General features: G+C 44.3%; 1 protein-coding gene across 1 annotated transcript in view; it reads right to left on the reverse strand.

Moving 5' to 3' along the window:
• Window positions 1-2,566: 2,566 nt before the first annotated feature.
• Window positions 2,567-13,266, reverse strand: part of JPH4 (junctophilin 4) — a 41,269-nt gene continuing 30,569 nt past the window's right edge. The window contains exons 4-6 of the mRNA XM_088469985.1: window positions 10,979-11,097; window positions 3,769-4,160; window positions 2,567-3,657 (exon numbers count right to left, since the gene is read on the reverse strand). Of these exons, the coding sequence (XP_088326111.1) occupies window positions 3,577-3,657; window positions 3,769-4,160; window positions 10,979-11,097 (592 nt within the window). The 3' untranslated portion in view covers window positions 2,567-3,576. The remainder of the gene's footprint in view (window positions 3,658-3,768; window positions 4,161-10,978; window positions 11,098-13,266) is intronic.

The raw sequence follows: 13,266 nt of genomic DNA on the forward strand, positions 1-13,266 counted from the left end.
TACCTTGTGTGCTTTTAATTTGTCTTAAATAAATTATTAAGAAATTACTTGTTTGAGCACTCAAGTGGGTCTTTTCACTGGTGTGACAATGTCCCATCATTTTGACGGGCTGCTAACTAGTAATAATAATATAGTAAATAAAAATGTTATGTTCCTTTTGCCAGCAAAATTGGTAAAATGTGTCTTGTGATAAAAGTATTAAGTACCCTTGGTCATTAATGGGTTAAACATCTTGCTTCTGTATTCGTGCAGAGCACAGAGTTATACCATATTAGATCCAGGACTGGTAATACTATTAGGCAAATCTATGTGATCCCCTAGAGTGCCAGTGGTTATGGGGCATCTAAATCACTGAATTAGTGACATATTGTCACTAATCAATTGCTGTTAAAACCGACATGTTTTTACCTGTGAAGCTTTTGGCTGTTGCTCCTCCACTGGGCTATGGTGATGTTGCCCATCGCCAGTCAACACGGGGGGGATGCATGTGCTATGCCGAGGATAGACTTGTAATCCTGAGAGGAGGGAGGTGCCAGATACCGATTAGGAGGGGAAGGTCACATACACTCCCTGCTTGGATCAGCATGTTTTATTGGAATACTTAGGTTATATGTAGGTGTATGACCATATGCCCATTTGTTCTGAAGCTCACATGTAGTTTGTGCTGTTCTGCCTTGAACCATCCTTCATAAATTACCATGACAAACCTTAAACGATAGCTTTACTTGTAACTAAAAAACATTTGGATGGAGAATGATAAAATAAGTTGTTTTTGTATTTCAACTCTGTTGGCTAATCCAGTGAAGGAAAGTGTAGTGTGGTATAGGAACTAATGGTAGTGGCCATAGTATGTAAATAAATAAACTGAAGGATACAGATTAAACAGTAATCTAACTTCACTATCAACTGTCCTTAGTTTCCAGTGATAGGGCCTGATTCAGGAAGGATCGCAGTTGCTAATGTGCTCACAATTGGACAAGTGTGGCGTTCTGTGTATGCATATCCACCGTAGTGCGCGTGCGTGAACTAGCTATTGCTATCGGGACTGCGATTGCAAAGGCTAAGCAGACTCATCGGAGAGTGATTGACAGGAAGCACCGTTTGTGGATGGTGATGGGGGGGGTGGTCGGGGAAACGCAGATGTGCCAGTGCGTTCGCACACCGTTGCAGGGGTGTGCATAAATTAGCCACTGCACTGCCATACGCAGTCTGAGGTCTCATAGCGTGCGTGGTTGTTAGCAATTCCTGAGTAAAGTCAGGGCTTGTGCAAGTGTGCGTGAGGCTGCGATGGTACTCTATTGTACCGATGGTTTTGCTATTCTGCTAAGTATTACGGATGTGTGCAATGTAAAGTGGGCGTCCTTATGTAGTGCTGAATTTGCATTGCGATCAATGGATTAGCATGCTATCGCAGTTGAACTACGTGTGTACACAGCATTGCGATCCGTAGTGAATCAGACCCATAGTGTACAGTTATTAAGATGTCTTCATGGAATTCTTTATATTTATAAGTATACTGTTTCTGTATATTAGATGGAATTCTTGCTATCCATTTTTATGTTATTATCTCAACTACATGAGTTGATATTTGGTACACAACACACACCTTTCTTCTGTGGGCCGGGCACTGCTGATTCCTTTCCCTATGCCAAGCAGTCACATAGGGCCTGATTCAGACCCACTCGCGAGCGGGTCGATGTTCTGCACTGAGCATGCGCACGACGGAGGGAGCTCCGTCGTGCGCATGCGCCAGACGCGACGAGCGAAGGACTTTCCTTCGCTCGTTGTGTCTGATCAAAGGGGGCGTGCTGTCGATGTTGATTGACAGCACGCCCCCTTTGGTGGGCGTGCCGGGGGCGTGCCTCCCTGACGGGGGCGTTCCTAAGGGAACGCCTACCGTCAGAAGCCGGCCCACTGACATCACTAGTGATGTCAGTGGGAGTGATTTTGGCTCTGATAGAGCCAAAATCACTCCGGGCCTTGCGGTTGAAAACCTCAACCGCAGGCTCCGGCTCGCAGTTTCGATGGTCGCGATGGTCACGACCATCGCGGCCATCAAACTGCACGCTCGTATAGGCTGTGGGTGGTGACCCACAGCTATACGAGCGTCCAGAAGGACGCTCCATAGTTATGGAGGACGGCCCTCATTCAGAGCGTGCGCTCTGCTCAGAGCGTACGGCTCTGAATGAGGGCCATAGTCTTTTGATACTCACATCTAAGGGGTATATTTACTAAAGTGCAGGTTTTTAGAAGTGGAGGTGTTGTCCATAGCAACCAATCAGATTCTACTTAACATTTATCCAGCACCTTCTACAAGATAATAGCTAGAATCTGATTGGTTGCTAGGGGCAAAATCTCCACTTCTTAAAACCCACACTTCAGTAAATATCCCCCCTAGAGGCTATACAAAACCTCACTTTCTACATATTACCAATGGGGTGAATAAAAGCACAAATAGTAAATGTCAGCCACAGCGATTGTCTTTAGGAATTAAAGATATTGCAGATAACAACTAAATTACATTTTAAGGTTTTATTATTTTAACTTTAATTATATAATTTTTTGCATCTTTCAGGTTCAATCAAAGGCAAAATACTGCTACAAAAATAGGAGTGAAGTGCATGCTCTGAACAGGGGACATAAAGCATGAGGCAACAGGGGCACAAGGCAATTTAAGGAGAAAAACAGGCGATAGATTAAAGCAAGAATTCAGGCAATATGGCAGAAGGTGTAGAAGTCATAAGAGGTAAAGACATGTTAAGATGGGGAAGCACTGGATAAGGATCTAATAAAAGGGATGCAGGAAAGGGGAGCGCATATCAGTGAGGCTTGGTTTGGAGGCTGTAATAGGAATTTAGGTAGAATATTCTACTGCAATGGAAAATTAAGCTTGCAAATATACTGAACAGGATCATCACATTCCTTAAAAGCATACTCAATAGGGAGAGAGAAGAGAAAGAAATAGTACATGAGTGAAATAGTGGAGCATTGTAAGAAACAGGAAGGAAGGATAGTAATAAAACAATTGGTAGATGGATTTCAACAGTCATAGTCCATTGTGTTATTTTACTGGGATTGATGGAATCTCCAATATTAAAGCTGGCGATACATTCAACGATTTACGTTGCCCAATTTGGTCAGTTTACAGCAAGGCGGTGCTCTTGTGGCAGATGTGACTTTAATCCGCATGATATAAATGTGATCTAATTACAGAAGGTAATATAAAGCAGATGACCACATTGGTGTACGTGTGTGGTCATCAACATCTGCATTGGCCACCCATGATCAATTTATTCAGCTCTGCTCCTGAACGATTGAATTTGCCCTTCCAGTTACGTGGTCAATTTAAGGATGCAGTTGTTGGGGGGAAGCGCTAAACCATCAGATTGTGACATGTGTCGCCAGCAAAAATGAGATGGAGAAAGAATGACGGTATTAGACACAGGGAGAGTATGAGAGACAAGAAAAAGGAAGAGAGAAAAGCCCTTTTTATGTAAACATTAGGGGTAGAGAGGTAGAGAAGGACGGACAGGTAGAAGAGACTTTGTGAGAGTGTAAAAAGGAACACTTTTCATCTCATGTCAGAAAATACGAGATGAGGAATGCGAGCGAAACATCAAGAAACAGCACGACAGCCACCACACGAGGGTCAGCATCCTGCAGAAGAGGAAGATTAATATCAGCCAGAGAAACAAGGACAGAAAATGTGTACAAAGAAGAAATTTGTAAAAACAGACCACAGATACCAGATTGATATGGAAATCTTACCATTTGCATACAAGATTTTTTGGGGGGCTCAATTGTCCCCCCTGCATCCACAGGTTCTTCCATGCATTCTATGCTAGGTGAAGGTTCAGTTAGTCCTATTTCAGGGGTGAATTCAATGGGTCCTTGCTCCTCTGAGTGGTCAAACATGTGTGTGGGGGTTCCCACCTGAGAAGGACTATCTTCTTCCTGGATGGGGGGGCATGGAGTCCCTTCTCTCAGATGGCAGCATGAAAGACTTGGCGGGGTGTTAGGGTGGCTGGGAGGCAAGCTTGGTTCTGGGGTTTGGTCAGACAAAGGTGTCCCATCATTACAAATCTCAGTGGGACACTGCCTAAGCCACGGTATGTCACCCTCAGCAATGTGTTCCTCCTCATCCTGCACACACTGTGAGCCTGCCGAAATATGGTAAGAAACGTGGTTATGTGTTTGTGTCAAAAACAAACAAACAAATGAAACATTTTCCTTATCATTACAGTCATACGACAACTGAACTACATCTAATTTTATGTAATGAATGTTCAGACTGGACCTACCACCAGAGGCTATAAATTTACTAATGTAAGGTGCACCTTACCTACTAGTTGTGTCCTTTATTGTCTAAATGACCCATTCTTTATGTCCCTCACCTAATGGCGTGATATCTTCCTCCCTGGTTAAATGTTGGAGAGCCTAGGATCCAATAGACCAAGCTGAGGTTTCCAGCACTTGTAGAATGCAACAGCTGATCCTCTTTTGTAATAATATTGCATAAACTTATAGCCTAGCCTGGGCTATGACTCTCACACAGACACATTCAACACTAAACTGAAAATCACAAACCATTATGATACTCTATGTACTATTTCTAAGACTACTCTTCTGGACCTCTGCAGATGCAGAACTCACCCTTCCCAAGGCGGTCACAGCCACTTCTCCAAAGCTAATACCCTGGAAAAGTTTGAAAAGATAACTTCCATATCTCAGTGAGGCTTGCATAGATGTGTGTGATACATTAAAATGGGAATTAGGCTAATTCAGAGGATATTAGACCCACGTGAATTCAGTCTTTCATTAATAATATATTTAATGTATTTCCCTACTTTTAATTTGTTTGTCCGGCCTCAATTTGTAATATTTATAAGTCACTCTAACCCTGATTTTTTTATATTAAGATATAAATGTACAATCTATTGTGTGATATTTAACAACTGTGGGCCTGATTCAGAGATGTACGCTAATGCTATCGCACCTGATCCCGTACGCAGCTGCTGTGCGAAAATATGCAAATGCTGCAGACCCTGAGGAATGTATTGAGACGCCCACCTGTGGCTTTGCAAATCCAAGCATTGGACGCAGCATCGGTCGCAGATCCTTCGATAATCGGACTTCTGAATAGCCAGAATAGCTGCATGTACTGAGATGCCGGAGCCACTTTAAATGCAAATGAGATCACAGACGCAGACTTTGATGTCCTGAAAATGCACGCAACACGCCTGCGTTCTTTGCCGCCACTTCTCGTTACCTTCCCTAAACGCTCCCTAACTGTCAATCAAACTGAGAGTAAATAGACAAAGCAAGAAACTATGGTAATGTATCTTGAAGCATGCGCCGTGCAACTTGGGATGCATTCGCAGATTGCTATTAATCACTGAACTGCGTAAACATCAGAACACTGTACTTCACTAAATCAGACCCTTTGTAAAAAGAGGATAATAAGATTCAATATTTTCATAAGATGCCACGTTAAGAATGCATGGATTAATCAGACAGAGGGGCATAGTTACTAATTATTCTGTCTTAGACCTGGTAATTAGAAATTATTATCACGAAGGACCTCTCCTGGTAATTTGAGTGAAATATAGCCCATAGCTTACTATAGGGTAATGCCATCTGGAGATGGCATTATATTATTGAGGCCAAGCTCCGGAATGCGAAGGTAAATCCGGCAGCGCAGCAGCCCCCATAGAAACCTATGGGGGCCAGGGCTGCTATCGGAAATAGAGATGTAGCATTGGATCACTCTGCTTGAGTATTTTTAATGCAGCTGAAGCCAGTGAAGCTGCGTACAAGGACGCAGCCACTGGCTTCAGCAAGCCCAAGAATCTGGACCAACATGGCCCCATTTTCTTGGTTGCTGTCTGACACCACCCCCGATCCGCCCCCAAATGGCTGCAGCTTGATTGACATCCGGGCAGTGCGACTTAGCTTGCAATAGGAGATCTGCACATGCGCAGTACAGATCCTGCGCATACGCAGATCTTCAAACATCGTAGTTGTGTGGAATCAGACCCATAGTGCCTACCCTCCTGGAATTGCCGGGAGGTTGCCGAAAATTGGGTGCCACTCCCGGCCACCCATAACAAGTCTTGCGGGGGCTGGGGCCACCCAGCCATGGCTGCCCACTTTCCCAATGTAGTAGGCCGCACATGCGGCCAATAATGCGATATGCAATGAATCTTGAATCGCGTCATCGGAGCTCTGCCCCCCACTCCACACTGCTGGTAATCTGGGCATTGCATATAATGACATGATTGCAGGTTCACGCCCCCAGACCCGCCCTGCCGAGACCCCCCTTCACCTCCAGTGTCGACCTGGCAGCCAAAAGGTTGGCAACTATGACAGAACTGGTTAGAGTCATAGACCAGCTGTTATTGGAGCATGATAAATTGCTCCAATAGCCAGTACAGAAAATTGGAGCAAATAGCAGCGAAGAATGACAGGTATCGGCTAATTTATTATTATTTGTTTTTTCATTAATAGAACCCTATGGTCAGATGTATTAAACATAAGGCCCTCCAATTGCTGAGGAACTACACATCCCGACATGCCCTGCCACAGTTTTAGCATGTCCTAATAGCAAAACTGTGGCAGGGCATGCTGTGATGTTTAGTTCCACAGCAACTGGAGGGTTGCATGTTGAATACCCCTGCCCTTTGTGATTTAAGTGTACTGCACAATCAGATTCATATTAGACACAAGTGTTAAGATCATCTTAATTTTGAGCAATGAAAGTGGCAGTTTTATCAGGCATTTGGACAAGGAATGGGTTATATAATATACTGACAATCATGCTTGAAAGTACAATTTACACTTATTTGATGACATTGGGGTGTTTTGGTAGACAGCATGTGCATAGAAGTTGCAATTATGTTTCAACTTTGTGGTGGTCCTTGGAATATCCCATTCTGCTGTTTGTATACCATTGATACCTTTGAGAACCAAGGGCCTGATTCAGCTTCGGACGGAATTGCAAAGCTACTCGCAAGCAGCTTTACAATTCCATCTGTGCATATATGCTAATACTCAGGAGTTATCACGCCTCCTGCTGCATTACTTGTCCAACGCAGCATCGGATAATCTGCGGAACAACAGCCAGCTAAGGTGACCCATGGGGTCACGCAGCCGGCCGTCGCAGCTGCGAGGAAGAAGCCAGGAAATCTCTGTCAGCCGATGGAGATCCTGGCCTCTTCCCTCCCTCCCCCCAACAGCGGTGTCACTCCTCCATTTCAGGAAACGGAAGCCATCGCTGCACCCTTCCCGCCCACAAACGGCAGCAGAATGTCAATCACTGACAGTTTGCTGCCAGTGTCCGTGCGAGATCGCAGACCTGTTCTGCACACGTTCAGAACGGGTCAGACGCCTGCACAGATTCACGATCACCGGGAGTCTGTTGATGAGGACTCTAGTACACAGTTGCGTGGAATTCACAAAAGTTTGACAGCAAAATAAATAAATAAAGCGATAAGGATGTTTTTTTTTATCTTCATGGGGATACAAAATCATTTATCGCTACAATTTATTAAGAGAATTTCCCCTGGGGCATAGTCAGCTGCCCCAGTAATACTGGCCTGGAACAGTAAGCATCAATGCTTCTCTAGATTCATGCATGTGCAGTGGAACTGCATGACCAGTTATAATAATAAAGCTGGGTACACATACACACGTAAAGATTTTCTGTCCAACCATCCAACTAGTTGATTGGTTGGAATGAAAATCTGGTAACGTATGGGAGTAAATGATGATCAGCAATTTGCTCCTAAATGCCAGAAAACAGATGAAAATGGCGTCCGACAAGTTTGTTAAATGTTTGATCTAAACAATTTGTTCAAACAACAGTTTTTGTCCATTTTCCGGCGTTTGGGAGCAAATTGCTGATTGTCATTTGCTTTCATCCCATACCAGATTTTCATTCCAACCAATCAACTAGTTGGCTGGTTGGACAGAAACTCTTTAGTTGTGTACCCAGCCTTAAATTGTAAAAAATAGATAAAGAATATGTATATGTATATAAATAATAATAAAACGAGAAATAAAGTTTTCTTTTAAAACCAGTTTTAAGTCCGAGATGGCGATAAAAGGACAAGCAGTGTGGCATCTCATATACTGCACACAGGGGCAGGTGAAGGCCTGGGCTAACAGGGCTGTAGTCTAAAGGGCACAGCCCTGCACCCCAGCCGTTGGCTGCACTGTGTTATGCCTGCTGGAGACCACCTTTTCCTACTCTTGAAAGACCTCCTTAGCAACAGGTGTGAAACAGAGTTGGGGGTGGGGCCACAGGCAGCGGCGAACCGAGGGAGTGAGAGTGGTGTGATGACTGGTGGAAAGGACAGAAATAATCTAAGATGCTGGGTGCTTCGGGGTGTCTGTGCTGTGTGGTCTGGTCATGGAATATCAGGGGGAAACTGGCATGGGGTTCCCACTATTTTCCATTAACCAGCACCAGTCTGAACCAGCCTTTAATGCCAAAGCAGAAGGACACACAGCGTGTGGTCCTCCTGCCAAAGCATTATGCAGCCCCAAACTGGTCAGCCCAGGTGCTGCCTGGTTAGTTCTACAAGTGCCATAGGGCAGGCTGGCTAGTACCTGTAGTTCCACTGTGAACAACAATATCATTACATAATTTAACCCATTACTGATTAATGCTCGGGAGGGGGGACCCCATTATTGCCAGCCCTGGGCTGGTTTAACACTTTGGCAGGAGGACCCCACGCTGTGTGCCCTCCTGCTGTTGCATTACAGGCTGGTTCAGCCTGGTGCTAATTAATGGAAAATAGTGGCCAGACCAGGCTAAAAGTTCCAGAGCTGATTTTGGATTTAGGGGGGACCCCACGCCATTTTAAATTATTTTTTTTCTTTTAACCCTTTTTTAAGCCCTAAGAAACATTATTTAGAGCAAAATTTACTAACTTTAGAACGCTAAAATACACCAACATAAACATCGATTTGAACATGGCACCTAACATTGACTCATAGTAAATGAGCTATTTGGACATACAAAATCGATTTTATATCGATTTTAAATCATTAAAAAAATCGACCTTTAGTATATTTTGCCCCAGGTGTCATTTTATACTTCAGTGTAATGTCTGTTTCAAACCTACAGGTGCGCTTTATGGGTAAAAGTGTATTTTTCTGTACATAAATTCCAATGTAATCAAGACATTGGGCTCTATTTATTAACATTATTTTTACTAAAATAAAGTGAAAAAGGGTGTTTTCACACCCTTTTCACATTATTTTAGTTTCACCTGTAGTTACTATAGGGCAATTGGAGTAGAATTAGTAAAATTCTACTCCAACCCCTAATTATCACTTATTTTTAGTAAAGCAGATCGCATTTCCCATAATTGTAATGGGAAATGTGATCCGACCATAGTTACTAAAAATAAATTGTAAAAAAATACCGGGGGAAGCCCTGTGATAATAACGCCACCTGGAGGTGGAGTTATTCAGGGTCTCCCCCGGTTACCGGGCTCCCACTCTGCTCTAACGGGGAGAGCAGAGGCGGGAGTCGGTACCAGTAATCAGCTATGTGGTCTAAATAGACCGCAAGCTGATTGCTGTAAAAAAAAGAAAAAAGAAAAACTTTTTTTTTTTACTTACCTGACTCCAGGGACCGGTGATCGGGCATCCGGTGATGGCTCCTCTCTGGTCAGCTGGTCTCCCACAGTACACTGCTGCCCGGTCATCAGGTGATCGGGCCCCAGTGCAGTATGGGAGATCACCTGATCGGGAAGCCCGGAGAAGATCACCGGAGGCTAGAAGGATGCAGGTAAGTGTAATGAAGGGAGGGGGGGTTGCGGGGGTCCGCGATCGCGGGGGTGGGGCTTAGCGGCGGGGCTTAGCACCGGTGGGGGGGCAGCAGCGGCGGTGGATCGGCGCATGCGCGGGCTCTTAGTCGCGGTATTTTTTCCGAAAATACCGCGACTAGAGTGCGGATGGGATCCGCAGGGACAGAGCTTTATCGCAAGCTCTGTCCCTGCAAGGGATTTATAGTAAATCCATGTGATATTGCCTGAATTCGCAATGCGAATTCACTCGGTAATATCACACTACAATCCGCATTCAATATGCGGATTGTAGTAAATAGAGCCCATTAAAACATACAATGACTAACCTGATGGCCCATTTATCAATAATCACATACTCAATGCGATCTGGACGTGCTATTAGCATGCATGGTCTATTGGAGATATCTGCTGCAGTCCCTCTATAATACATCTTGGAGACTTAATATTTGCAGCTATCCCCCCTTGTCTTTTCGTGGAATATGCTGCAAATAGTTAATGATAAATGGGCCCCTTAATAAAATATAGAGTTCAGTAAAATATCAAAAAGTTTAAATGAACTAGTGCGGTGCTAGTAATGTTACGGTAGACAAAGATTTGAAGTGACTTCTTCCATTCTGTAAATTCCCATATGGACGCACAATTCTACAAATTCTGCAGGCACTAGAAATATTGGGAAGTAGGAGTGCACCAATGTATGCGCTAAACGTGTCTGCAGAACCTAGAGAATACACGCCGGCACTTTTGCAATGCTCGTGAGACCCCACAGTTTCCAGACTAGGCCACTCAACTAAAACTTGCTTCTGCTTCTTGTAAAGTGAACAGAGTAAGGCCATCATGACGCAATGGGACACGTCAGGTCCTCCCTCACATTTTTCTAGGAAGCAGTTTGCGTAATTCGACAATGGTGGCCCGGAATATGCAAACTGCATCATTTCACTGTGAAGTGTGGGGTCTTGGTGACGTGACCCACATTATTGCATTTGCCTCTTGTACTTTCCATCTAAGAAGACTACAAATGTACTAGGCATGTATGATCTTGAGGTCAGTATATGGGTTTTGCTCTCTGGCTTTACCATCCTCACAGATTTGCTACATACAGCACACATTTACTAAAGTATGTACTTTTACTATACATAAATATATCATCTACATATACTCACTTGATGCCTCCAGCAGTTCCTCCAGGTCATGGGAAAGGATCCGAGCAGCACGAGAGGCCTCCAGTGCCTGTTGAGCAGCTACAGAAGCAGAATCCGCCTGAAGACGAGCATCAGCAGCACTGCCAGACAGAGAGAAAGAGACACCTCATTTCAACCCTTGGCTGTAAGAGGGAACAAAGTTACAGAAGCTGAATCTTTCATTGTGTGATACACAGAGAAATACACAGAATGTAGTGCTGGAGAAATCCCATGTACTGTAGATAACTCAGATATGGTAACAGGGGGGATCGAACCTGTCAGCATGGACAATGCTCTATCAGATAATAATCCTTCAATGTTAAAAAGGTTTTACACCTTCAGATAACTAATGTATTGGCCAGTCCAGGCACCTAGAGGGTTGGGGGTCGGGTAGGGATTACCTGGGTCTGGGCTTGTTGGGGGGCTCCCGTGTCAGCTGCTGATGGAGACAAATGTCCTCCTTTGCATTGCGTATATAGTATTTTTTCTGGAGGGGACATGGCCCCCCAGTACCTGGGCCCCGATCAGCTCTCGACGGCCCTGTGGCTATTATTATAATGATAGTGTCATATTTCTAGATTACTCCTGTGCTTTTCAGCCATGTCTAAATCATCAAACATAATAGTTTATTTTTTGCCACAGAGACGACACAATTTTTTTTTTTATTAGGTACAATTTTACCAGATGCTATAAACAAATGTTAGTACCAAAGGAAGCCAACAAGCTAAAGTAATGTATCTAGCAAAAGTTACAACTAAAAAACGAAGGGCCTGATTCAGACCCGGTGGCAAGGCTGCGTTTGCACGCAGCTGTCCGCATCCAAAGTATGCAAATCCTGCGATCGCTAGAAAGACATTAGCACGCCCAATATGTTTTGCCGTGCGATCACGGTATGAAATTAGAAGCCCACCAGCCTGACACAAGATGCCCACTTTCCCTTGGTAACATGCGTCATCTCCAGGAAGTGTATTAAACAATCGGTAACATCTCCTGACATCGGACCCACACCCACCACTTGTGGCTGACCATACCCTACCGCAAGCACTGCGAGTGCTGCTGTGTTTAATTCAGCCATGTGACGTGTATGCTGACGATGCATCTTAATTATGCATGCCCCTGAAATGGAGTTCCAACACACCGACACGCCTGCGTTCGCACCACCACACCCTCATTACCATCGACCAACCCCTGTCACCACCCACAAATGGCACGTCCTGTCACTCATGCTTGCGGTGCATCTGTGTACAGGTTGCGAACACTTCCTGATCACATTGACTGGTTCGCGCATGCGCACTGTGGGTCTCATTCAGACCCGCTCGCGAGCACAGGACGCTCGCAAGCGGGTCGTTGGTACCCAAATGCGCATGCACACACATGGTCACCCACAGCTATGCGAGCGGCCAGGAGGCCGCTCCATTTTTAGGTAGGAGGGCCCTGATTCAGAGTGAGCGCTCTGGTCAGAGCGTCCGGCTCTGAATCAGACCCTGTGTCTTGTATTCATGCGTAGATTGCAAACATCGGCAGGCTACGTGCGAACGCAGCCTTGCGACCAGGTCTGAATCAGGCCCTAAAGTCCTATAAATATGTGAAATTATGAACCTTATCATAGATGCCTGGTAGGGTTTTACAGCCATTACTCCTTTACTTGCCTTTTCAGTATATGGCCCACTGTCATAACCAAGTACAAAATGTGATGTAACTGTACATAGACTCAGTAATTGTACAGGTATGTTAGGGAACCTTTTCACATAACAGTACAAGTCCAGTGTCCATAACTTCCAGTGAGCTTCCTTTTCCAATGGTAGGCATTCTAATTCAGAAGGCTTAATTCCAAAGGTAAATGACTGACCTCGGAATGCTAGAAATCCCTCTCTGCATGGTCCAACTATATGCACATTGGCAAACATATAGAGATTGTAGGCCCAATATAACTGGTACACAGGCTAACATCCACTAATAAGAATTTACATAATAAGACTATTGTTTTCAGAAATAGGGAAAATAACAGGCTATCTAGAAAATTCTACAAAAGAAACCCAAAATTATTGAAGTTATCTAGACAAGTAATACAAGAAGACAAAAATGGGTTTATTTCTATATCATAACTGTTGGAAATTATGTGTGTGCAGGTGTTGATATTGCAGAGTTATGTAGGTACACATCAGCGGATGACTCAAACTATGAACAGTCCAGTTTCTGAACCAGTGGTGTAGGTTTATTGAAGTGTAGCAGGTACTCAATGTTACATGTACACTGGTACTGGAGCAGAT

Source organism: Taudactylus pleione, unplaced genomic scaffold (genome assembly GCF_031769625.1).
Source record: "Taudactylus pleione unplaced genomic scaffold, aTauple2 ptg000095l, whole genome shotgun sequence".
NCBI lineage: Eukaryota > Metazoa > Chordata > Amphibia > Anura > Myobatrachidae > Taudactylus > Taudactylus pleione.